Raw genomic sequence first — 24,038 nt, 5'->3', positions numbered from 1 at the left:
GCCTAGGTTTACCTCCACTGTACTCACATCCTACCATACCATTGCCTGTACAATACACCCTGAAGCTATTCCACCACGCCCAGAAATCTGCTCTTTTTATTCTCTGTTCCCAACGCACTAGACGACCAGTTCTTATAGCCTTTAGCCGTACCCTTATCCTACTCCTCCCCTGTTCCCCTGATGATGTAGAGGTTAACCCAGGTCCTGTAGCCCCCAGCACCACACCTATTCCCAGGCCCCAGGCACTCTCATTTGTTGACTTCTGTAACCATAAAAGCCTTGGTTTCATGCATGTTAACATCAGAAGCCTCCTCTCTAAGTTTATTTTATTTACTGCTTAAGCACACTCCGCCAACCCTGATGTCCTAGCCGTGTCTGAATCCTGGTTTAGGAAGGCCACCAAAAATTCTGAAATTTCCATCCCAAACTACAACCGTCAAAGGGGGCTGTGTTGCAATCTACTGAGTTCATTTTCCAGCCAAGGAGAGCCCTCACAAAAGTCAGAAATTGTGATTAAATTAATCACTAACCTTTGATGATCTTCATCAGATGGCACTCACAATAAATGTGTTTTTTTTCTTCGATAAAGTTCATATTTATGTCCAAAAACCTCATTTGAAATTGGTGTGTTATGTTCAGAAATGCATTGTCTCAAACAAACATCCGGTGAAAGTGCAGAGCGCCACATCAAATTACAGAAATACTCATAATAAACATTGTAAAAGATTCAAAGTTTATGCATGGGATATAGATAAACTTCTCCTTAATGCAACCGCTGTGTCAGATTTCAAAAAGGCTTTACTGCGAAAGCACACCTTGCGATTATGTTAGGTCAGCACCTAGCCACAGAAAAACATACAGCCATTTTCCAAAGGAGAGGTGTCACAAAAGTCATAAATAGCATTATAAATATTAATATACACTTGGTGATCTTCATCAGAATGCACTCCCAGGAATCCCAGTTCCACAATAAACGTTTGCTTTGTTCGATAAAGTCCATCATTTGAGTCCAAATACCTTCAAGTCCAGGCGAAAGATCCGACGAAAAGTCCCAAAAGTTATATTACATTTCGTAGAAACATATCAAACGATGTATAGAATCAATCTTTATGATGTTTTTATCATAAATCTTCAATGATCTTTCAACCGGACAATTCCTTTGTCTTTAGAAATGGAATGGAATGCAGCTAACTCTCACGGGTGCACGCGAGACTGAGCTCATGGAACTCTGCCAGACACCTGGTTGAAACAGCTCTCATTCTCTCCCCCTTCACAGTAGAAGCCTCAAACAAGGTTCTAAAGACTGTTGACATCTAGTGGAAACCTTAGGAAGTGCAATATGACCCCATAGACACTGTATATTCGATAGGCGATGACTTGAAAAACTACAAACCACAGATTTTCCACTTCCTGGTTGGATTTTTTCTCAGGTTTTTGCCTGCCATATGAGTTATGTTATACTCACAGACAACATTCAAACAGTTTTAGAAACTTCTATCCAAATCTACTAATTATATGTGATGTCATTTACAAAATAGCTCCCAACACTCTACTCAGCACATTGGATGCAGTCTATCACAGTGCCAAGCGTTCCGCTAGCCGAACCCCACCTCAACATTCCGCTGAAAAGGCAGCATGCGAAATTCAATTTTTTTTTTTTAAATATGTAACTTTCACACATTAACAAGTCCAATACAGCAAATGAAAGATAAACATCTTGTTAATCTACCCATGGTGTCTGATTTAAAAAATGATTTACAGTGAAAACACCACATATGATTGTGTTAGGTCATAGTCAAGTCACAAAAACAAACACAGCCATTTTCCAGCCAAAGAGAGGAGTCACAAAAAGCAGAAATATAGATACAATTAATAACTAACCTTTGATGATGACACTCATAGGACATCATGTTATACAATACATGCATATTTATATCCAAAAATCTCAGTTTACATTGGCGCGTTACGTGCAGTAATATTTTGATTCCAAAACATCTGGTGATTTTCCCAGAAATACTCATAATAAACATTGATAAAAGATGCAAGTGTTATTCACAGAATTAAAGAACTTTATGGAAAAAGCATAATCTGAGATCGGCGCTCAGTACCTGCTTATAAACAATTAGATAATTCCGCCATCTTGTAGTCAATATGAGTTAGAAAAAACACTATAAATATTCACTTACCTTTCTTTGATGATCTTCAGCAGAAGGCACTCCCAGGAATCTCAGTTCAACAATAAATGAGTGATTTGTTCCGTAAAGTTCCCTAAAGGCCATCATTTAGCCACCGGTTGTTAGCGTGTTCAGCCCAGTAATCCATCTTTATGGAGGCACGACTATTTCCTCCATGACAAAACTCAAAAAGTTCCATTACAGGTCGTAGAAACAAGTCAAAACATGTCTGCAATTAATCTTGAGGATGTTTTTAACATATATCATCAATAAGGTTCCAACCTGGAGAATTTCATTGTCTGAATAAAAGCCCTGGAATGAGAGGATACTCTCTCGGGAGCGCGCTTCATGAGACTGAGGCGCTCTGCCAGACCACTCACTAAAAGGGGTCTCATGAGCCCCTCCTTAAGAGTATAATCTTAAAACTAGGATCTAAAGACGGTGACATCTAGTGGAAGCCCTGGGAAGTGCATGCACATCCATAACTATCAGGGATTTAAATGGGCTCTGTTTTGAAATTCGACTTCTCACTTCCTGTTTGGATTTCTTCTCAAGTTTTTGCTTGCCATATGAGTTCTGTTATACTCAGACATCATTCAAACAGTTTTAGAAACTTCAGAGTGATTTCTATCCAATACTAATGATAATATGCATATATTAGCATCTGGGACAGAGTAGGAGGCAGTTTAGTTTGGGCACGCAATTCATCAAAAAGTGAGATGTGCTGCCCCCTAACCTAACAGGATATACTACCCACCACTGCGACCTGTATGCTCTCGTTGGCTGGCCCTCACTACATTTTCGATGCCAAACCCACTCCGGTTCATCTATAAGGCTTTGCTAGATAAAGCCCAACCTTATCTCACTGGTCACCATAGCAACACCCACCCGTAGCACGCGCTCCAGCAGATATATTTCACTGGTCATCCCCAAAGCCAACACCTTGTTTGGCCGCCTTTCCTTCCAGTTCTCTGCTGCCAATGACTGGAACAAATAGCAAAAATCACTGAAGCTGTAGACATATCTCCCTCGCTAACTTTAAGCATCAGGAGTCAGAGCAGCTTACCGATCACTGTACCTGTACACAGCTCATCTGTAAATAGCACACCCAACTACCTCATCCCCATATTGTTATTTATTTACTTTTTGCTATTTTGCACCCCAGTATCTCTACTTGCACATCATCATCTGCACATCTATGACTCCAGTGTTAATGCTAAATTGTAATTATTTATCCTCTTTGGCCTATTTATTGCCTTACCTCCCTAATCTTATTACATTTGCACACACTGTACATAGATTTTTCTATTGTGTTATTGACTGTACGATTGTTTATCCCATGTGTAACTCTGTGTTGTTGTTTTTGTCGCACGCACTTCTTCATCTTGGCCAGGTCGCAGTTGTAAATGATAACTTGTTCTCAACTGGCCTACCTGGTTAAATAAAGGTGAAATAAAATAAAATAAACATTTTCTAAATACCTGTCGCAAGACCCACAGGTTGATGCTTATTTACAAAACCCTCTTAGGCCTCACTCCCCCCTATCTGAGATATCTACTGCAGTGCTCATCCTCCACATACAATACCCATTCTGACAGTCACATTCTGTTAAAGGTCCCCAAAGCACACACATCCCTGGGTCGCTCATCTTTTCAGTTTGCTGCAGCTAGTGACTGGAACAAGCTGCAACAAACACTCAAACTGCATAGTTGTTTTTCTCAATCTCTTCATTCAAAGACTCAATCATGGACACTTTTACTGACACTTGTGGCTGCTTTTTGTAATGTATTGTTGTCTCTATCTTCTTGCTCTTTGTGTTATTGTCTGTGCCCAATAATGTTTGTACCCTGTGCTGCTGCCATGTTGTGTTGCTACCATGTTCTTGTCATCTTGTGTTGCTGCCATGCTGTGTTGTCATGTGTTGCTGCCATGCTATGTTGTTGTCTTGGGTCTCTCTTTATGTAGTGTTGTGTTGTCTCCCTTGTCTTGATGTGTTTTTTGTCCTATATTTTTATTTAATTTATTTTTATTTTTAATCCCAGCCCCTGTCCCCACAGAAGGCCTTTTGCCTTTTGGTAGGCCGTCATTGTAAATAAGAATTTGTTCTTAACTGACTTGCCTAGTTAAATAAAAATCAATAAATACAATTTCTCTCATAGCTGAGATGTGCTGGTTGACTTGCTTATTCAAAATGATTTAAGATCGTGAGAAGGCATCCAAAGCTTTTGTTGCAATTTCCGGTACCATCTTTACTATAGGTAATGATGAGACGCGACAAGTTGAATCATTCAAACCGTTATACAGCCTCCTTGTTCTGTAAGTCCTCCACATTCCACCCCCTCAACATCTGTGTCTTTCCATTTTTGAACCAACCCCCAAATCTGGCACATTCTCCTTGTCTGCCCTTTTCGGATTGACACGTTAAACAAGTCTCAGGCCTGTGTCGATTCCCCTCATCGACCCTGTGGCATTTTCCAGACTAGATGCAAATAGACAGATATCATATAGTGCTGTGTGTGCAGGAAAAGGCGGGGCGGAGAAGCAAATACTGAGTAAGGCCCCGGGTAGAGGTGCCTGTCAACTCAACATAGCCTTCTCAAAGCCCAGCTAGTGGGTCAGTGTGACAGATCACCAGGGCTCAATTCTCCCCTGGGACAGTACAAGTGAGATGAATAATGTGAGGTCCCTCTGAAACACACACACTGGCACATGTGTGCTCACATTGCCACATGCACACACATGGGGGCTCATGATCACAAAAACATGCTCAAATCCGCAATCACATCGACTCGCACAGACAGAAGCATGTGCACAGTCACATACATACAGATACACACGCACACATATATATGCACACATACAGATCCCCCCCCCCCCACACACAGCATGCAAATAGACAATATGACAAGCAGACAGGCAGATTTGCAACATTATTTAATGTGTTGCATCCGAGATTGACTGAATCATTTTCTAACTCACTAAAATGACATTCAACCATTTTTTTGCTGATTAACATGCACATATAACCTGAAAGACACATACACTGTCTTGATTTAACAACCCTCCACAATTTTCCAACAATTTTTCTCGGACAATGAGTCATTTTACAAGTATTCACTTAAATAATGTTTTATTTCATTCTAACCTACCCCTAATGATTGTGAACCCCTTTGCAACGATTTGAGGTTCATGTATCTTATCTTGACACGGCTGAACTTCAGTCTCCCCTCTTAAAATCTCCCTGGTTGCCCACTGAAGTGGCAGATTACCTTCACAAATGGGAAAGCAAGACACATTCTCTGGACCTTTACCCTGTACCCTGGCCCCAGGGTATATATGCTAGTTTTGGAAAAATCGATCCCTCGTGCTTTCCAAGGGTGTTTCAGATGTAAAGGGTCAGATGGGGTACTGTTAGATAGAAATCTAATTAGGTGATTGTGCTTGTGCTTGAGGGAGCTGCTCAATAAACACTCTCTCTCATTCAATATGCTTTAATTGAATGAATAAAAAGGTTAATGTTGCCAAAGCAAAGTGATACATACAATTCTAAAAACAACAGTGACAGTAATACAAAATAGTAGCTATAATACAAAAAAGTATAGAAAATAGTATGTTTTTTTACACCAGCTTCAAACAGCTGAAACAACAATATTTTGGGTTATGGAAAATTCTCTACATTACTAAAGGTATGTGGACACCTGATCGTCGAACATCTCATTCCACACTCATGGGTATTAATATGGAGTTGGTCCCCCATTTGCTGCTATAACAGCCTCCACTCTTCTTGGAAGGCTTTCCACTAGATGCTGGGACTTGTTTCCATTCAGCCACAAGAGCAATAGTGAGGTTGGGTACTGGCGTTGGGAGATGAGGCCTGGCTCGCAATCGGCGTTCCAATGTATCCCAAAGGTGTTCAATGGGGTTGAGGTCAGGCTCTATGCGGGTCAGTCAAGTTCTTTCACACTGATTTCGATAAACCATTTCTGTATGCACCTCCCTTTGTGCACGGGGGCATTTTCATGCTGAAACAGGAATGGGCCTTCCCCAAACTGTTGACACCAAGTTGGAAACACAGTATGGTCTTGAATGTAATTGTATGCTGTTGTGTTAAGATTTCCCTTCATCAAAAACTAAGGGGCCTAGCCCAAACCATAAAAAACATTCCCAGACCATTATTCCTCATCCACCAAACTTTACAGTTGGAACTATCCATTGGGGTAGGTAATGTTCTCCTGGCATCCGCCAAACTCAGATTTGTCCGTCGGATTGTCAAATGGTGAAACGTGATTCATCACTCCAGAGAATGCATTTCCACTGCTCCAGAGTCCAATGGCAGGGAGCTTTACACCGCTCCAGCCAATGCTTGGCATTGCTCATGGTGATCTTAGGCTTGTGTGCGGCTATGGAAACCCATTTCATGAAGCTCCTGACGAACAGTTCTTCTGCTGACATTGCTTCTAGAGGCAGTTTGGAACTCGGCAGTGAGTGTTGCAACCGAGAACAGAAGATTTTTACACGCTACGCGCTTCAGCACTCGGTGGTCCCATTCTGTGAGCTTGTGTGACCTACCACTTACGGCTGAGGCGTTGTTGCTCCTAGACGTTTCCACTTCACAATAACAGCACTTATAACAGCGAGGGCAAGACTGAGAGTGTACAGATCGCAGTGGTGGGTAGTATATGGGGCTTTGGTGACAAAAAGGATGGCACTGTGATAGACGGCATCCAATTTGTTGAGTAGAGTGTTGGGGGCTATTTTGTAAATGACATCGCTGAAGTCAAGGATCGGTAGGATGGTCAGTTTTACGAGGGTATGTTTGGCAGCATGAGTGAAGGAGGCTTTGTTTGCGAAATAGGAAGCCGATTCTAGATTTAATGTTAGATTGGAGATGCTTGATGTGAATCTGGAAGGAGAGTTTCCAGTCTAACCAGACACCCTAGGTATTTGTAGTTGTCCACATATTCTAAGTCAGAACCATGCAGAGTAGTGATGCTGGGCAGGCGGGCAGGTGTGGGCAGCGATCTGTTGAAGAGCATGCATTTAGTTTTACTTGCATTTAAGAGCAGTTGGAGGCCGCGGAAGGAGAGTTGTATAGCATTGAAGCTTGTCTGGAGGTTAGTTAACACCGTGTCCAATGAAGGGCCAGAAGTATACAGAATGGTGTGTCGTCTGTGTAGAGGTGGATCAAAGAATCACCAGCAGCAATGTTCAGGCGCTGAAGCAAGGATATGCATGTTATTGGTACCATTTGAAAGGAAACACTGAGGTTTATAGAAATGTGAAATTAATGTAGTAGAATATAACACAATAGATCTAGTAAAAGATAATACAAAAACAAAATGAATTGTTAATTTGTAAAAAAATAAAATGAAAAAATAAAATCATCTTTGAAATGCAAGAGGAAGGCCATAATGTATTATTCCAGCCCAGGTGCAATTTAGATGTTGGCCAATAGATGGCAGCAGTGTATGTGCAAAGTTTTAGACTGATCCAATGAACCATTGTATTTCTGTTCAAAATGTTGTATCAAGACTGCCCAAATGTGCCTAATTTGTTTATTAATAACTTTTCATGTTCAAAATGTGCACTCCCCTCAAGCAATAGCGCAGTATTATTTCACTGTAATAGCTACTGTAAATTGGACAGTACAGTTAGATTACTAAGAATTTAAGCTTTCTGCTAATATCAGATATGTCTATGTCCTGGGAAATGTTCTTGTTACTTACAACCTCATGGTAATCTCATTAGCCTACATTAGCTCAACCATCCCGTGGAAGGGACACCGATCCCGAAGATGTTTTAAAACAAGTTGTATCTTCTTGATTTATTCCCACAAGACTTATCTTATAGAGCATCTTTCCATGTCCAGAAAAGGGAATCATGTCCTCACATACGGCTCTCCAAATCGTTAGCTTTAATCATCTTTAAAAGTGTTACTGTTAGGAACAATTTGTCTGTGTGTGAACATCGAGAGATGCATGCATATGTGTGTGGAACCCCTTTACTCTCTCTCTCTGTGTGTGTGTGTGTGTGTGTGTGTGTGAGTGTGTGTGTGTGTGTGTGTGTGTGTGTGTGTGTGTGTGTGTGTGTGTGTGTGTGTGTGTGTGTGTGTGTGTGTGTGTGTGTGTGTGTGTGTGTGTGTGTGTGTGTGTGTGTGTAATAAATCCAGAACTGTACGAGCCTGTTGACAAGCGTATAATGAGAACTGAACGTTGGATTTTAGGAGGATTGCCTGATGTGTCCCCTTTTATTTCAATCCCCCCTTCCCCTCTATAAAGATACCCATCTGTTGTTTTAGATAGTCACTTAATTGAATATCTGCAGCTAATTTGGTTAACCATAAAGTTCCCCATATTTCCTTCCATGTGCTACTCTACTCATCAGTCTGTGGCACACTGATTAAATGTGAAAACGTAATTTATCAACTAGCGCTTCAATGCTGGCTTCAATGAAATAGAATGAGGAGGTGTGAATTTTCATTGCGGGGCTGTCTTGAGGTTAAGCGATGGCTGGGGTAGGAATTGTGGCTTGTGTAAAGTCATCCTCGTGTCTTGATTTCCTTCCTCTCTGGCAGCTCATTCACTCTATCAGCGTGGTGGATAGGGACGAGCCGCAGTTGGGCCACCGCTACTACTTCACCCTGGCACCGGAGGCCACCAACAACCGCCACTTCACCCTGTGGGATGTCAAAGGTAAGAATGTCAAAAGTTATAGGTCAGAGGTCATACAGTTCTTACAGAGCGACTCTGAAGGTCATTTTAAGGGATGATACTGGACATCCCTGTGCAATGCCTCAGAGGATCTTTAAGCTGCCCGTGTGTGAGTGGAAGCTGTTAGAGTATACTGTGTCATATGTGATATGAATGAGTCAAACTGTGTAGCATGAAAGGTTATTGAATATACTGTGAAATATGTGTAGCTGGAAAAGTACTGTATGTGTCATATGGGCATATGATGCAGTATATGGACATACTGCTCTGCTTAATTAATATAAGTGCCCCTACATTATGAAACACAATGTAAGGACATCCATTTTCTAGTGGCGACTTTGCAGTGGACCCAAACCTTTTTCTTTTTGTTGTTGTTGCAAAACGCTGACTCCATGGAGCCAAGCGGGATGACATGTTAGCAAGCAAATCCCTCTTTGGAAATGGGTACCTAAGTGGATGTGACGCGTGGCCTAATCAAGATTGATCTGACATGGTGAAAATGTCAGAGGAGCGAGCCAGGCAAATGTCAGAGGAGGCTGTGGCGTGGCCTGGTGTAGCGCAGTCACATGCCTGGACAGGGGGGCCTGGGTACTGGGAAACACGGGCTCAGCGTCTGCATGAGTCGACTCACCCCTCCGCCCACATACACACACAGACTCATGCATATACGCAGAGACACAGGCAAGCACACAAATGCACATGCATTGACACAGGCTATTTGAACTAATCACACAGGTATACACACACAGACAAACCTATATGCTGGCATCACACACACACACACACACATAAATACACACACACACACATACACTATGTGCTCAGCAGTATGCATGCTCTCACACAGAGACACAGTGGCTCAGACCTTTTATCCTCCCACCTATTTTTTCCACTGTTCTTCAGTTTTCATGGACACATTTGTCAACCTGTCAGATTGGATCTGTCACTTTCTCTTTTCACCATCACGGCTTCACATTCCATTCTGTTTTCGTGCTTTGACACATGAAGACAAACAGGCACTTATTTTCATTCCTCAAAACTTTTTAGTGATTATTTTTGGAAGTCTGCAAAGCTAATCTTCGCCACTGAAGGATCAAAGGTCTACAGTTGTCGCAAAAGTGACTTCTTGCTTTACTTATTTGACTTTATAGTCGTGGTGGGGAAAATTTGTTATAAAGCTTGTAAAATAAGTGTGTTTTGTTTTGTCAGATCAGTTTTTGTTACTGTTAATAAGTCATTTTTAATTTACTAATCTGATTCATGTAATTTAACATGACATTCAATAAAAAAAACGACTCCAATAAAACACGCATGATTAGCTTATACATTCCCCTGTCACCTCATAAAATATCTAAAAAATACACTGTTTAGAACGCACTTGTCAACGCACCTATTAGTGCAATGAAATGTCCCTTTATTTTCAATGGGTTTAAGATGGTATGGATACTTTCTGGTACTTACCTCAAGTAATTTAACCAGTTGCGACGAGCAAACCCGGATCCGGGATCCTATTTATAGCCTCAAGCTCATTACCATAACGCAACGTTAACTATTCATGAAAATCGCAAATGAAATGAAATAAATATGCTAGCTCTCAAGCTTAGCCTTTTGTTAACAACACTGTCATCTCAGATTTTCAAAATATGCTTTTCAACCATAGCAAAACAAGCATTTGTGTAAGAGTATTGATACCTAGCGTAGCATTTAGCATAGCATTTAGCATAGCATTCAGCGTGCAACATTTTCACAAAAACAAGAAAAGCATTCAAATAAAATCATTTACCTTTGAAGAACTTCAGATGTTTTCAATGAGGAGACTCTCAGTTAGTTAGCAAATGTTCAGTTTTTCCAAAAATATTATTTGTGTAGGACAAATCGGTCCGTTTTGTTCTTCACGTTTGGCTGAGAAAAAAACCCGAAAATTCAGTCATAACAATGCGAACTTTTTTCCAAATTAACTCCATAATATCGACAGAAACATGGCAAACGTTGTTTAGAATCAATCCTCAAGGTGTTTTTCACATATCTATTCGATGATAAGTCACTCCTGGCAGTTTGGTTTCTCCTCTGTTCAAAATGGAAAAAATGCGCGTACCTGGAGATTGCGCAATAGTTTCGACGGAGGACACCCAGCGGACACCTGGTAAATGTAGTCTCTTATGGTCAATTTTCCAATGATATGCCTACAAATACGTCACAATGCTGCAAACACCTTGGGGAAACGACAGAAAGTGTAGGCTCTCTCCTTGCGCAATTCACAGCCATATAAGGAGACATTGGTACACAGCGCCTCAAAAATCTGGCTCCCTTGCTGTATGAAATTTCATCTTGGTTTCGCCTGTAGCATTAGTTCTGTGGCACTCACAGACAATATCTTTGCAGTTTTGGAAACGTCAGAGTGTTTTCTTTCCAAAGCTGTCAATTATATGCATAGTCGAGCATCTTTTCGTGACAAAATATCTTGTTTAAAACGGGAACGTTTTTCATCCAAAAATGAAATACTGCCCTCAGAGGTTAACACCATTGGTAATTTCTTAACGCTTTTGTCAATGAATCTCAAAGTGAAATGAATATTGAAATTATTAGGGAACTACCATTTTAGCCATTTCAAGGTGATTATCAAAATGTCTTTCGGAAAGTTACAATTCAACGACGAGAGAGCCTAAGATTACTGCATCCCTCTTCTGTCCGTTCAGAAAGGCATACTTATGAAATAGGATGCAGAGTCAAAGTCAGAGGGTCAATGTCACAGACATTATACTCAGCAAAGTTCCCGTACACAAACAGCCATGGTGATAGGAAGAGTGCACTGCCTGCCTGTGACAGAGCAGTGGTCTAGCTGCATCGATGACAGTGATATACAGTATGCCTCCAGTGATGAATTGTCTAGCGTCTTATATACAAATCCATCCACACTAGATATTCTGACTATATTTGTCAACGCCTGATGCTGTATGTATTGTATATGTCTCTCTGAGAGGCCGTGCACCAGTTAGGTTTTATTTCAAATTTGGCATCCTCCAATTTTCTCCCCTTGGTTACATTTGACTAAAAAGAATGTGTGATGAATAGACAGTTACAGTTCTTGATTAGCTAACTAGCGAATTTTAGCCATATTATCATAGACAGGACATCATTCAAAACAATGTGTGGTATTAAGAACAAGAGAAAACTAGATGAATCGAGCCACGTACGATTCCCCACATGGCAGCTTCTTGTCAAGTACCTATCTGCGCAGAGGCAAATCTATTTCTCAGGTAGCACCACATTTCTTTACAGAATTATCTTGTTCTCTGACTTGTCTGCCTGTGTGGGACTATAAAATTGGAACACTATAATGGACATTGGCATATTGGCAACATGACTATGCAGGACGGCAATTCAACCGCCACGTTATGAAGGTCTATGGCATAGGCCACTCTAGTATTATCTCATAAACAGTATTATGTCTCTATGTTACAGATAACCCTGCAGGGATTTGAACCCAGCGCTTGGGCTTCAACCGCCAACAGCAGATAGTTATGAAGGTATGACAGGCCACTGGTATAATATTGTATCTCTTTGTTCCAGACAATACTGCGGGAATCCGGACACAGCGCTCAGGCTTCAACCGCCACGAGCAGAACGTCTACCTTCTGCCTATCCTGGTAGTGGATAGCGGGCCTCCCGCCCTGAGCTCCACGGGCACCTTGACCATCCACGTGTGTGGCTGTGACCCGGAGGGCACCATCCAGTCCTGCAATGCCACCGCCTACGCCATTAGCACCTCACTCAGTCCCGGGGCCCTCATAGCCCTACTGGTCTGCATGCTCATACTCATTGGTAAGTATGGAACAATTGAAGCAAGTGAAAATTGAACTGAGTTCCTTCAAATTTAGCTGCGCTTGATTGAGCCTGTCTGGCATAAAATAACCAACAGCATAGTCCTAAAAGTGCAACCCCGTCCATTTGGCACTGTAGGAAATCAAATGCTCAAAGGAAGAAAAGGAAAAAAAAATGTTATTTTAATCTAGGTCTGCAATCATCTGTTTTAGCTCCAAAATAAGTGAGCACTTGGGTAAAGAAACTATTTAAAACAAACAACACGTTGACCTGTTAGTCTGCTTGTACGGTTTTTGGACAAAATAAATTGCACACTTGTTGGGATATTTTTTAAATATTTACTGAGTCACAAATTAATGAAACCGCCCTTCTGGTGGAATAAGTCAACTGTAAAGACACAATCTGGAGATAGGATCAAATTGAAGGATACAGATTTTTTGGTAAACATAGGATTAACTATGTTTACAACTGCCATTAATAAAGGAAAGACATCTGCTCTGCATGATCTGATGGGGGTCTATCAGGACACAGAACAATGTTTTTGTTTTAAAACAGGAGAGAAGTATACAAATATATACAGTATAGGGAATACAGGTATAAGTACGTGGCATATATGAGTAAATGGGAATAATTCAAAACAATGTGAATAATACAGTATAGGGACTGTACAACCAAAGTACAGTCTACATCTAGAGATGTATCCTTCATTCATGAATGTCATGTATCTATGATTTGTTTTCTATTTTCAATTTTCCATATTTGTGACATTGCAGTTGGGCAACTCTCAATCCCCTTTCATTATCTTTTTTACCCCAAGTGGATAGTACATACAATAGTTGGACTTAGTTGGACAATAGTTGGATACAATAGTTGGGGAGGGGGAGCTGAATGGTGAGAGTGGGAGGCCTAGTAGAAAGAAGGTGGGAGGGTGGAGCTGCCCCAGCACTCACATCTCCCTGGAACAACGCTCTTTAAATAGACAAGGCGTTCCAGACGTTCTCAGATACAAGCATTCACACACACACACTCTCAGCAGGAGTGCTAGGCGAGAGAAGATTTTGTGTTGTCATCTTTGAAAGTTTAATGAGTCGCTTTAAATTCTTGCCTCGTCAATACTGGCAAAATGTTCCTTATTTGGCTGCGGTAGAAACGAAAGCAGTGCACGTCGTCGTCAGTTTATTTTTTTCTTACTTTGCTAATATGTGTTTCACATCTCGTTTGTTTTGAATGACTGATGAACAGGCTGGGGTTTCAACCCAAATGGCACCCTATTCCAGGGCCCAGAGTGCTCTGGTCAAGTAGTGCACTAGAGAATAGGGTGCCATTTGGGATTTACCTTGGGTCATCCAGTATCTCTGAATCAGGGAGGTAGTATTGTTTTTAGGGTAGTTTTGATGTCATTTCTTTATTAACTTAAGCGTAGTAAGCTTCAAAAGGAACCTATATTTTATGAATTGGGGTTTTTACATCACTGCCTGGTATGGCAACTGCTCAGCCTCTGACCGCAAGGCACTACAGAGGGTAGTGCAAACGGCTTAGTTCATCACTGGGGCCAAGCTTCCAGCCATCCAGGACCTCTGTACCAGGCGGTGCCAGAGGAAGGCCCTAAATATTGTCAAAGACTCCAGCCACCCAAGTCATAGACTGTTCTCTCTGCTACTGCACGGCAAGCGGTACTGGAGTGCCAAGTCTAGGCTTCTTAACAGCTTCTACCCCCAAGCCATAAGTCTCCTGAACATCTAATCAAATGTCTACCCAGACTATTTGCATTACCCCCCCCCCCCCCTATTTTACAGTGCTGCACCTCTCTGTTGTTATCATCTATGCATAGTCACTTTAATAACTCTACCTACATGTACATATTACCTCAATTACCTCGACTAACCAGTGTCCCCGCACATTGACTCTGTACCGGTACCCCCCTGTATATTGTCTCGCTATTATTGTTTTACTGCTGCTCCTTAATCACTTGTTACTTTTATTTTTTATTCTTAGTCGTATTTATATATATTTTTTAAACTGCATTGTTGGTTAGGGGCTCGTAAGTAAGAATTTCACTGTAAGGTTTACACATGTTGTATTCGGTGCATGTGACTAATATAATTTGATTTGATTCGATTTCAAATGCCTTTTGGCCCTCAACCAAAACGTAAAGATGATGTACAAACCTGAAGCAGGCAAGCTTAACTATAAAAAGCAGTGGTTAAAAAGTACTGTGTTTTGTGGTACTATAGCTGTACCACCTCAAAGGGTAATTTAAAGTCAGGAATTAAAACAGACCTTTTAATTCCAGTTTTCCCCAATGCATTTAAATGTCGAATTGGAATATCAGTGTACTTCCTAAATAAACTCAATTGAAATGCCACTTACCCTAAGCCTGCTATCTCAGTAAAGTTCCTGTCTTCAAAAACTAGCTGTCCATAAAATTTCCCATTGTTTAAAGGGAAATTAGATATAAAATATGATGTGGCGTATGTGTTGGTGATTAGCCTAAGCTGAAATTGAAAAAACATTGATATCTGTCATCATTAAACTCCCATTTACTGTTTGCAGTGTAATTCTGCCAATACCTTGGCTGATTTTCACCCATTTGAAAAGATCGCAGTTCAAGTGATGTCAGATACACACAAATTAATATTGACTGATTGATATTCATTGGTAGAAAATGGAAACAACACCTATATTAAGTGGCTAGTGCTCTAAGCAGCTCTAAGACCACTGAGGTATTGCCAATTATAGTGGAGGTCCTGGGCTGGGAGAGAGCTGAGCTGGGCTCAAGGGAATGAGAACGGACAGCGTGTGTTTAACAGCCACCTTGTGATAGGGATTGGAGCAAAACGACTGACTTACTTGTGTGTCAGCCTTGACTTCCCAACGATCCACCCACAGAACACACACAAAGAGCGCAAACACACACACACACACACACACACACAGCCTATATAACCACGCAGAGAGCCTAGACACACACACAGAACTCACAAACAAAATGACTCCCACCAACTCGCCTGTTGATCTGTACGTGTTTGTGAGTGTGGTTGGGGGGATAACCCAGCTCTCCGGAGGTACCCAAGCACTGTATTAGATTGTGGCATGATGAGCGAAATGAAAACACATTTCTGCCTAATTAGCAACAAACAAACAATCCCTCCATCAGTTAATTTAGTGGGTGACGTGAGGAATCCATTTTGGCGCGGCGAGGAATCTGCGCACATCCGTACCAATTACGCCCCATCTGCTGTGATGAACTCCTTGGCTCATGTGGCTTGGCGCAGCCCAAGAGTAAATTGCCCGTCTTGTCTGGACCGCTTATCGGAGCACTCTGTACACAGAGGAGCAGCCACATGTTAAGAGGGCAGGTACAACATGTACGCAGGACATATCATAGGCTGTGCATTATGCCATGCATAACATACAAAATGTGACTTTGGAGATGATGTGTTATGTTACCGTCACTGTAACACTGCACATAACAGTAACATTGAAAGATTAAATTCATATCTCTTTAACAAGAATGAAGCAGCCAATGTATTCCCTCTGATTTCCATTTCCACTAAGATAAAACATAATACTATACAACACACTGTAGTATCCCCCTCGATCGTGTAGTGCTTACTATAGGATGTTGTAGTATACTGTAGAATACTATACTACAAACTGTAGTATTCCTTGATCATGTAGTGTTTACTTTAGAACATTGTTGTATAATGTGTAGAATACTATAGTACACACTGTACTAACTCTCAAACACGTAGTGCTTACTTTAGAAGTTTTAGATCGATTGGGACTCCTAGCTAGCTTTACTGCTACCTGCTAGCTTTGTCGATGTTGTTTTGATTTCAACGGGATGTCCTTGGGGAGCTCATGCCAGGAATTTCCTCTAAGGTTCCCCCTCGATCGTGTATTGCTTACTATAGAATTGTGTAGTATACTGTAGAATAATATACTCCACACTGTAGTATCCCTTGAGTGATTGATTTTATTTGACTATATAAAAACACAATACAACCACAAATTTGGATACGATGAATTTAGAAATTTGTTGAGAATAACTAAAAACGTTTAATGTATTTTTATTGTGGTCCTAGTTCAAACATGTTACACATTTACAACTAACTCACATGAAAAAATACTATAGTATACTATGGTCTAAATACTGTATTATTACTATATTTATATACTATAGTATTCAATGTAGTGTTGTTGCAGACTTTACTGTAGTATTTACTGTAGTGATTTTGCTGGCATTACTGTAATCTCCCAAGTCTTTGCCGAAGACAAGCATACCCATAACATGATACAGCCACCACCATGCTTGAAAATATAAAGAGGGGTACCACAGTGATGTGTTGTGTTGGATTTGTCCCAAACATAACACTCTAGTTTCAGGTCATTTATTTGACATTTATTTGTAGTTTCACTTCATTGCTTAGGTGTATTGATACTCCATCCAAAATTGTATTAATAACTTCATCATGCTCAAAGGGATATTCAATTAATACTTATTGACTCAAGACATTTCAGCTTTTTGTTTTTAATTATTTTTTCAAACTTTCTAAAAACATAATTCCACTTTGACAATATGGGGTATTTATTGTAGGCCAGTGACACAAAATCTAAAATTAACAATTTAAAATTCACACTGTAATACAACAAAATGTGGAAAAAGTCAAGGGGTGTGAATACTTTCTGAATGCACTGTTAATGAAAGTCATTAGTGAGCTGACCCCCTGATGGCCATCATCACATGCTAGATTAGTCAATGTTCAACGATGGAGGTGATAGCATATCAACCTCATGCCGCGTGGAACGATAATGGCTTCAATCCCAACAATAATAGTAATGGTAATAGCAGTGATATACATATTAATCGTCATATTACTCCAAAATAGTCATGATCTACATTGTTTGAATATTCATATCATCATTATATTTTTATTTCCACATTTGATGAAGACTAGATTAGTGAAGATTGGTGTTGTTGTCATAGCGCTGACATTTAGTTTGGTAAGTGGTAGACAGGAAGTTTTAATGAATTAATCAATCGGAGCCCCTCCGGAATAACCATATGTCTGGAGAAGGGTGGCTACAGCTAAGTGGTAGTTTTCTAATCAGGCAGTAATTAAAATAAGTAAGCTTGGATTAAAGCCCTGATTGATTTATTGGGATGGATACAGCTTTTGTTTTTCCTCCGCCTCATTAGACTATTAAGTGATCCATCTCAGTTGTTTTCCTTTTTAATTCAGACTTAATTTTTCTGTCATTAAACCCTCTGTTGGTGGACGCCAAAACAGTAGAGCTCTGCTCTAAATTTCTGTCTGGTTCTAATGCAGCATGTCTCACTTGAATAAGTATTGATGAACAGATCAGCCTCTATTAAGGATTTGAAAACATATTTCTGGGCGAGCAATTAGGAATTTTGCTTTGTGCACTGGTGGAGAATCAATGCCCATGCATTGGAAATGTTACCCATCATCATTTAAGCTTCAATTTGCTGTCTTTTTTGGGGTGAAATCAAAATTGGAAAACCAGAGATGGAAAAGGAAAGGGCAAACTTTTTGCTAATAAATACAAAAAAGGCTGTTGTAATTTCATTAGCCACCCACCATTTGCACAATCCAATATTCTTCATTCGTCTTGTGTTATTCCCCTTTGTGCTTGAGAGAATCTTTACAAAAGGGCAGATGTTTTTGTTCATTCGTATAATTCATTAGCCTTCGCTTCATGACGTGAAATTACTCTCTACCAGATACTCTCTGAGAGTTTCTCCAAATGTTCACTGGCAACTCCAGATAATAATCCAGAGCTTTGGCTCACAACTTCTGCACAGCACAGACACACTTCCTAGGCTCTGACTTCCCCACTGTCGATGTGGCTAATCCCTAAACCCCTTAATCCCTAATCCCATGCTCTTTCTCCACCTCTGCAGTCCTGGTGCTGCTAATCCTAACCCTGAAGCGTCACCGCAAGGGCCAGAGCATGTCGGAGGATGAGGAGGACATGCGCGACAATGTCATCAAGTACAACGACGAGGGTGGCGGCGAGCAGGACACGCAGGCCTACGACATGAGTACCCTGCGCAACCTCTTTGACTTTCCAGAGGCCAAGGGTGGCTCGTCCGAGTCAGGCCCTGAACTACGCACGCTGCCCCAGTGGATTCAGGGGCAGATGAGTGGTGACGGCGAGGCGGCCGACTTTTCCCTCTTCAAGGGCTACATCCGCAAGAAGGTGGAGCAGACAGATGGCGACCTGTCGGTGCCGCCCTACGACTCATTCCAGACGTACGCCTTCGAGGGAAACAGCTCGCCAGCCCTCTCTCTCAGCTCCATCCACACCCTGTCCACCACATCTGATCAGGATTTCTCCTACCTCAGCGACTGGGGGCCGCGCTTCAGGCAACTGGCGGGATACTATGCCCCGGGACATCCTGAGGAAGACGGCTCCTAGCGGTGTCCTCGGCCCAGACCCTTTCTCCTTTTCCATCCCCAGCACTGTATCAAGAGCCCAGTGTCAAAACTGTCCTAAAAAGCACTCCTCCAACTTCTTCAGAGCAACAGAACTGAATCCCAGTCAGTGTGAGTCGGAAATCAATTTGGTCAACAACAAAAAATCTTATTTCGAAACTTCAAGTTTGACTTTTTTTCAAAGAGAAACATTGTGTTTTCACATGGTTTGAAACGTCATGGTGAAAGGTGGGCTGATTAAATGAGGGATTAAAGGAGGTGTTATCCATTCACTATTCCCTTTACAGTAAAGAAAAAAGGAGTAAGACGTAATACAATATAAGTGGTGCGCCACAGGTTACAATACAATTACATTTTACATTTGTTTCTGGGTATTTTCTGTCTGGAGTCAAAGACTGGTCTATTTTTAGCTTTGTGAGTGTGGAGGCTCTGAGGACATTCAGAGAAATGAACGTTATGAAACTCAGCAGGGGGTTAATATGTATGTGTGATAAATATGCATTTATTTATGAACAAATATTAATGTATTTATTCCTTTTGTATTTATGTATTTATTTTGTCCATAATCACCGCACCACTTGTAACAATGGACATCAATGAAGAATGATAGAGAAATATTTATTATGGTGAAAAAAACCTGAGGAGAGAAGAGCTTCTGTATAAGCACGTAGCAGAGGACTTCACAAACATGATATTTGGGTCACAAACAACTACAGTCTTGGAAATATTTGTATTAATTTTTTAGGAACACTTTTGTAAAAATAGACAACAAGACTGGAAGACGGAGCGCGACTAAAAAGAAAAGGGTCAGAGAACAAAAGGATGAGTCGATTCAGTGCAAAGATTGGTTTTGGTTTGATATGCTTTCAATGTATTGTAAAGATTTCTAAGGTGTTATGAAGGATGCGGGACATTAGGTGTTAACTGGGTTTTTGCTTGGCTTTTTCACCGCCATTTAAAAGGCAATAAGGCACAATCCGCACAAGTGATTCAAGACTATACTGTATGAAATGACTGTGTTTTTTTCATGGAGTTGGGTATTTGTTCATTCCAGAATTTGTATGTGTGTGTCCAACTTGTTTTCTATTCCAGAAGATTTGATTACTTTTATTTCACAGGGTGGATGAATATGTGGGGTGACAGGTACAGAAATAAGGGATGAGTAGATGGAATTCCTCCACCCAGTATCCAAAACCTATTTAATGTTGATCTTAAACTTGCAAATGTATGGAAAATAAAATCAATAAAAAATGTAATGATTTGTTTTGTAAAAAGACTGATGGCTTTTTCTCCACATTGTAAAAACGGAGATCTTTATGATCTAATAGATTTATTACATCTTATCTTACCAAGTCAATGTTTGAGAGTCACTACAGCATTGCCAGGATACAGTTTTATCTTATCGTAGTTGATCCAATACATTAAAACTACCCTCATAATTACGGTATGATGACACTTGTTTACTGAAGACTTGTTTCTTTTCAGGGAGCAATAATCCTGCATCCAGGAAGTGAATTGTGTAGCTTGGTTCCACTACAGTACAGTCAGAATGTGTAGGTATAATTACTGCCGACGATGGCTAGATGCAGATTAAGGGAGTTCAGAGTATCTCCCTACTCCCAAACCCATTATTTGACATGGTCACCTGAGGATACTGTCGCATATGGAGTTGAGTCTCATCTTTGTGGTCTGTGGTGGTGGTCAAGGTGGCCCACTCATAACATTTGTGGTTATGCTTCAAAGGAGTTGGAGGTTCATGGTGAGCTCAAAGTTCACTTTTCTTATTCGAGTGTTGAGACAGGACATTGGAAAGCGTTGGACAGTGTACATTCAGCTGACAGATCCCTATCCCTAATCTTATAAATGTAACACTTATCCTAACACCACACTTAACACTTATTGTAAACATGATCCTAATATTAACCCTGAACTTAACCAATTCCTATTTTACCTTAAACTAATCACAATCTCTGGCTGAATATCCACTTCCAAAACATAATATATGTCTTCATTTCAAGGTCCTATTGATCAGTAAAAATAATTCTGATAATCAAATCTTCAGCTTGACTGTGGGCCAGAAGTATACTGAACAACAATATAAACCAACATGGTAAGTGTTGGTCTCATGTGTTACAGGTTTTGTTTTTTCTATTTATGTTTAGAGTTTGAGCACGTAGGGCGCACCAATTGGTGTCACCTTGTTAGTCGGTATGTCTTACATCTGTGCCGGTTGCTATCTCATTAGTGGGAAGGGCTTTCACCTGTGCTGGCCCAGGTGCTATTTAATAATGGCTGGTCCAGTGCTCCAGTTGTTTTGAGAGATGTGGAGTGTTAACACCTTTAGTCAGCGTGCCCCATTTGATATCTAAAAGTACAATCCTTGATCTGATCTTCCCTGTTTTTGGTTTCCTCCACTTTTTGGTTTGCTTGCTGTCTAAGTTTGGTGTGGGTTTTTCTTTTGTTTGCCTCCTTAGTGGGTAAATTTAGTAGGAGCTCATGGTGGGTGTCATAGGTCCCAGTTGTTGCTGTGCAACTTTCAGTGGAGACCCCTATATGAGTCTTTCAGAACTCCTAAAACCCTACCTTTTTTGTTTTGGTTGTCAGTAACTCTTTGTTTGTTCCCCCTTCTGTTTGAGTGACATTATTGGGTTTTCTTGCTGGGAAACAAAACACGTATTTCATGAGCAGAAATAAAAGATCCCAGAAATGTTCTATTTGCACAAAATATTTCTCAATTGTGTGCACAAATTTGTTCACATCCATGTTAGTGAGCCTTTCTCATTTGCCAAGAGAATCCATCCACCTGACAGGTGTGGCATATCAAGAAGCTGATTTAAACAATATGATCATTACACAGGTCCAGCTTGTGCTGGGGACAATAAAAGGTCACTCTAAAACATGCAGTTTTGTCAACACAATGCCACAGATGCTTTGAGGGAGCGTGCAATTGGCATGCTGACTGCAGGAATGTTCACCAGAGCTGTTGCCAGATAATTGAATGTTCATTTCTCTACAATAAGCCACCTCCAGCGTTGTTTTAGAGAATTTGGCAGTACAACTGCAGACCACGTGTAACCATGCCTGCCCAGGACCTCCACATCGGGCTTCTTAATCTGCGGGATCGTCTGAGATCAGCCACCCGGACAACTGATGAACCTGCGAGTTTGAACAACCAAAGAATTTCTGCACAAACTGCCAGAAAGTTTCTCAGGGAAGCTCATCTGCGTGCTTGTCATCCTCACTAGGGTCTTGACCTGACTGCAGTTCAGTGTCGTAACCGCCTTCAGTGGGCAAATGCTCATCTTCGATGGCTGCTGGAGAAGTGTGTTCTTCATGGATTAATCTCGGTTTCAACTGTACTGGGAAGATGGCATTGTGTGGGCGAGCGGTTTGCTGATGTCAGAGTGGGGTTATGGTGAGGGCAGGCAAGAGCTACAGAAAAAGCACACAATTGCATTTTAACGATTGCAATTTGAATGCACAGCAATACCGTGATGAGATCCTGAGGCCCATTCTTGTGCCATTCATCTGCCGCCGTCACCTCATGTTTCAGCATGATAATGCACGGCCCCATGTCGCAAAGATCTGTATACAATTCCTGGAAGCTAACAATGTCACAGTTCTTCCATGGCCTGTGTACTCACCAGACAAGTCACCCATTGAGCATGTTTGGAATGCTATGGATCATGTATGACAGCGTGTTTCAGATCCCGCCAATATCCAGCAACTTTGCACAGCCATTGAAGAGTGGGACAACATTCCACAGGTCACAATCAACAGCCTGATCAACTCTATTTGAAGGAGCTGCATGAGGCAAATGGTGGTCGCACCAGATACTGACTGGTTTTCTGATCCACACCCCTACTTTTTTTTTTAAAGGTATCTGTGACCTACCAATGTATATCTGTATTCCCAGTCATGTAAAATCCATAGATTAGGGCCTAATTAATTTATTTCAATTGACTGAGTTCCATTTTAAACTGTATTTCAATAAAATCGTTAGTTGTTGCATTTATATTTTTGTTCTGTGTATATGTGACTTGAAATATGCATAAGAACAGATAAATGGAACCATATGTGGTCAGGCGAGATTGGATGTGGTCAGGTCTAATCGTGATGTAGGGAGATGGTCCATCCATTGTTAATCATTGCGCCAAGATGACAGCACCAGATGATGTGATGTCAAGAGCCTAGAATCCTCTAGACTCTTGCCTATGAACACCGGCCATTAGTCATAGGAGAGGAGACGGGGTTGTTCTGGGCTCTTAATGAATTCCTCATCAGTGAAATGTCAGAAGTATACCACCGTATGACCAATCCAATGGAGAAGGTTAAAGAGTAAGCACTGTCAAAGGGAGAATCTCCGTTTCCCCCAGGACTCCTGGTCAGTCCACTCTCCACACGTAAATGAGCATCTTCACTGAGGTAGCAGCGGCCATTTTTCAGTAATGGGATGTACATTCAAACATATTCATGTGTTGTAATAAATCACACGTTTCCCCTAGTCCAAGTGCAACATGAGGACCTTCATTTGTTATGAGCATGGATGACAGGTGATTGACAGTGCTCTGGGGGATTTCTGTGGTGACATTAAAGTCCCCCTCTTTTCTCATTGGAATTGATAATGACAATTGATAAAGCATTCTGCAAATATGAATGTACCGCAGAACATATTCATCAAAAATAGGCCTAAAGTCTGGGCAGCACTATTTACTTTTTGAAGGCACATGAAAAATAAAGCTGATTTGAAAGAGTAATAACAAACCACCTATTTCTTTACTTGTGTTATGAAATGCAAGACTTGGCAAAACCTAATGCCAGGTTGCAGGCATGTAGGCAGTTAGAGTTATGCACAACACAGTTCATTC

The 24,038-nt window shown here is 41.0% G+C and overlaps 1 protein-coding gene across 1 annotated transcript in view; it reads left to right on the top strand.

Annotated features, from left to right (window-relative positions):
- Nucleotides 1-20,444, top strand: part of LOC139370665 (cadherin-22-like) — a 134,358-nt gene extending 113,914 nt beyond the window's left edge. Inside the window, exons 10-12 of the mRNA XM_071110279.1 lie at nucleotides 8,749-8,866; nucleotides 12,455-12,706; nucleotides 18,636-20,444. Coding sequence (XP_070966380.1) covers nucleotides 8,749-8,866; nucleotides 12,455-12,706; nucleotides 18,636-19,153 — 888 coding nt within the window. The 3' untranslated portion in view covers nucleotides 19,154-20,444. The remainder of the gene's footprint in view (nucleotides 1-8,748; nucleotides 8,867-12,454; nucleotides 12,707-18,635) is intronic.
- The last annotated feature ends 3,594 nt before the right edge of the window (nucleotides 20,445-24,038 follow it).

Source organism: Oncorhynchus clarkii, chromosome 17 (assembly GCF_045791955.1).
Source record: "Oncorhynchus clarkii lewisi isolate Uvic-CL-2024 chromosome 17, UVic_Ocla_1.0, whole genome shotgun sequence".
In the NCBI taxonomy this organism is placed as follows: domain Eukaryota; kingdom Metazoa; phylum Chordata; class Actinopteri; order Salmoniformes; family Salmonidae; genus Oncorhynchus; species Oncorhynchus clarkii.
Note: the sequence above shows the minus strand (reverse complement) of the source record. Positions and strands in the feature narration are given on the sequence as shown.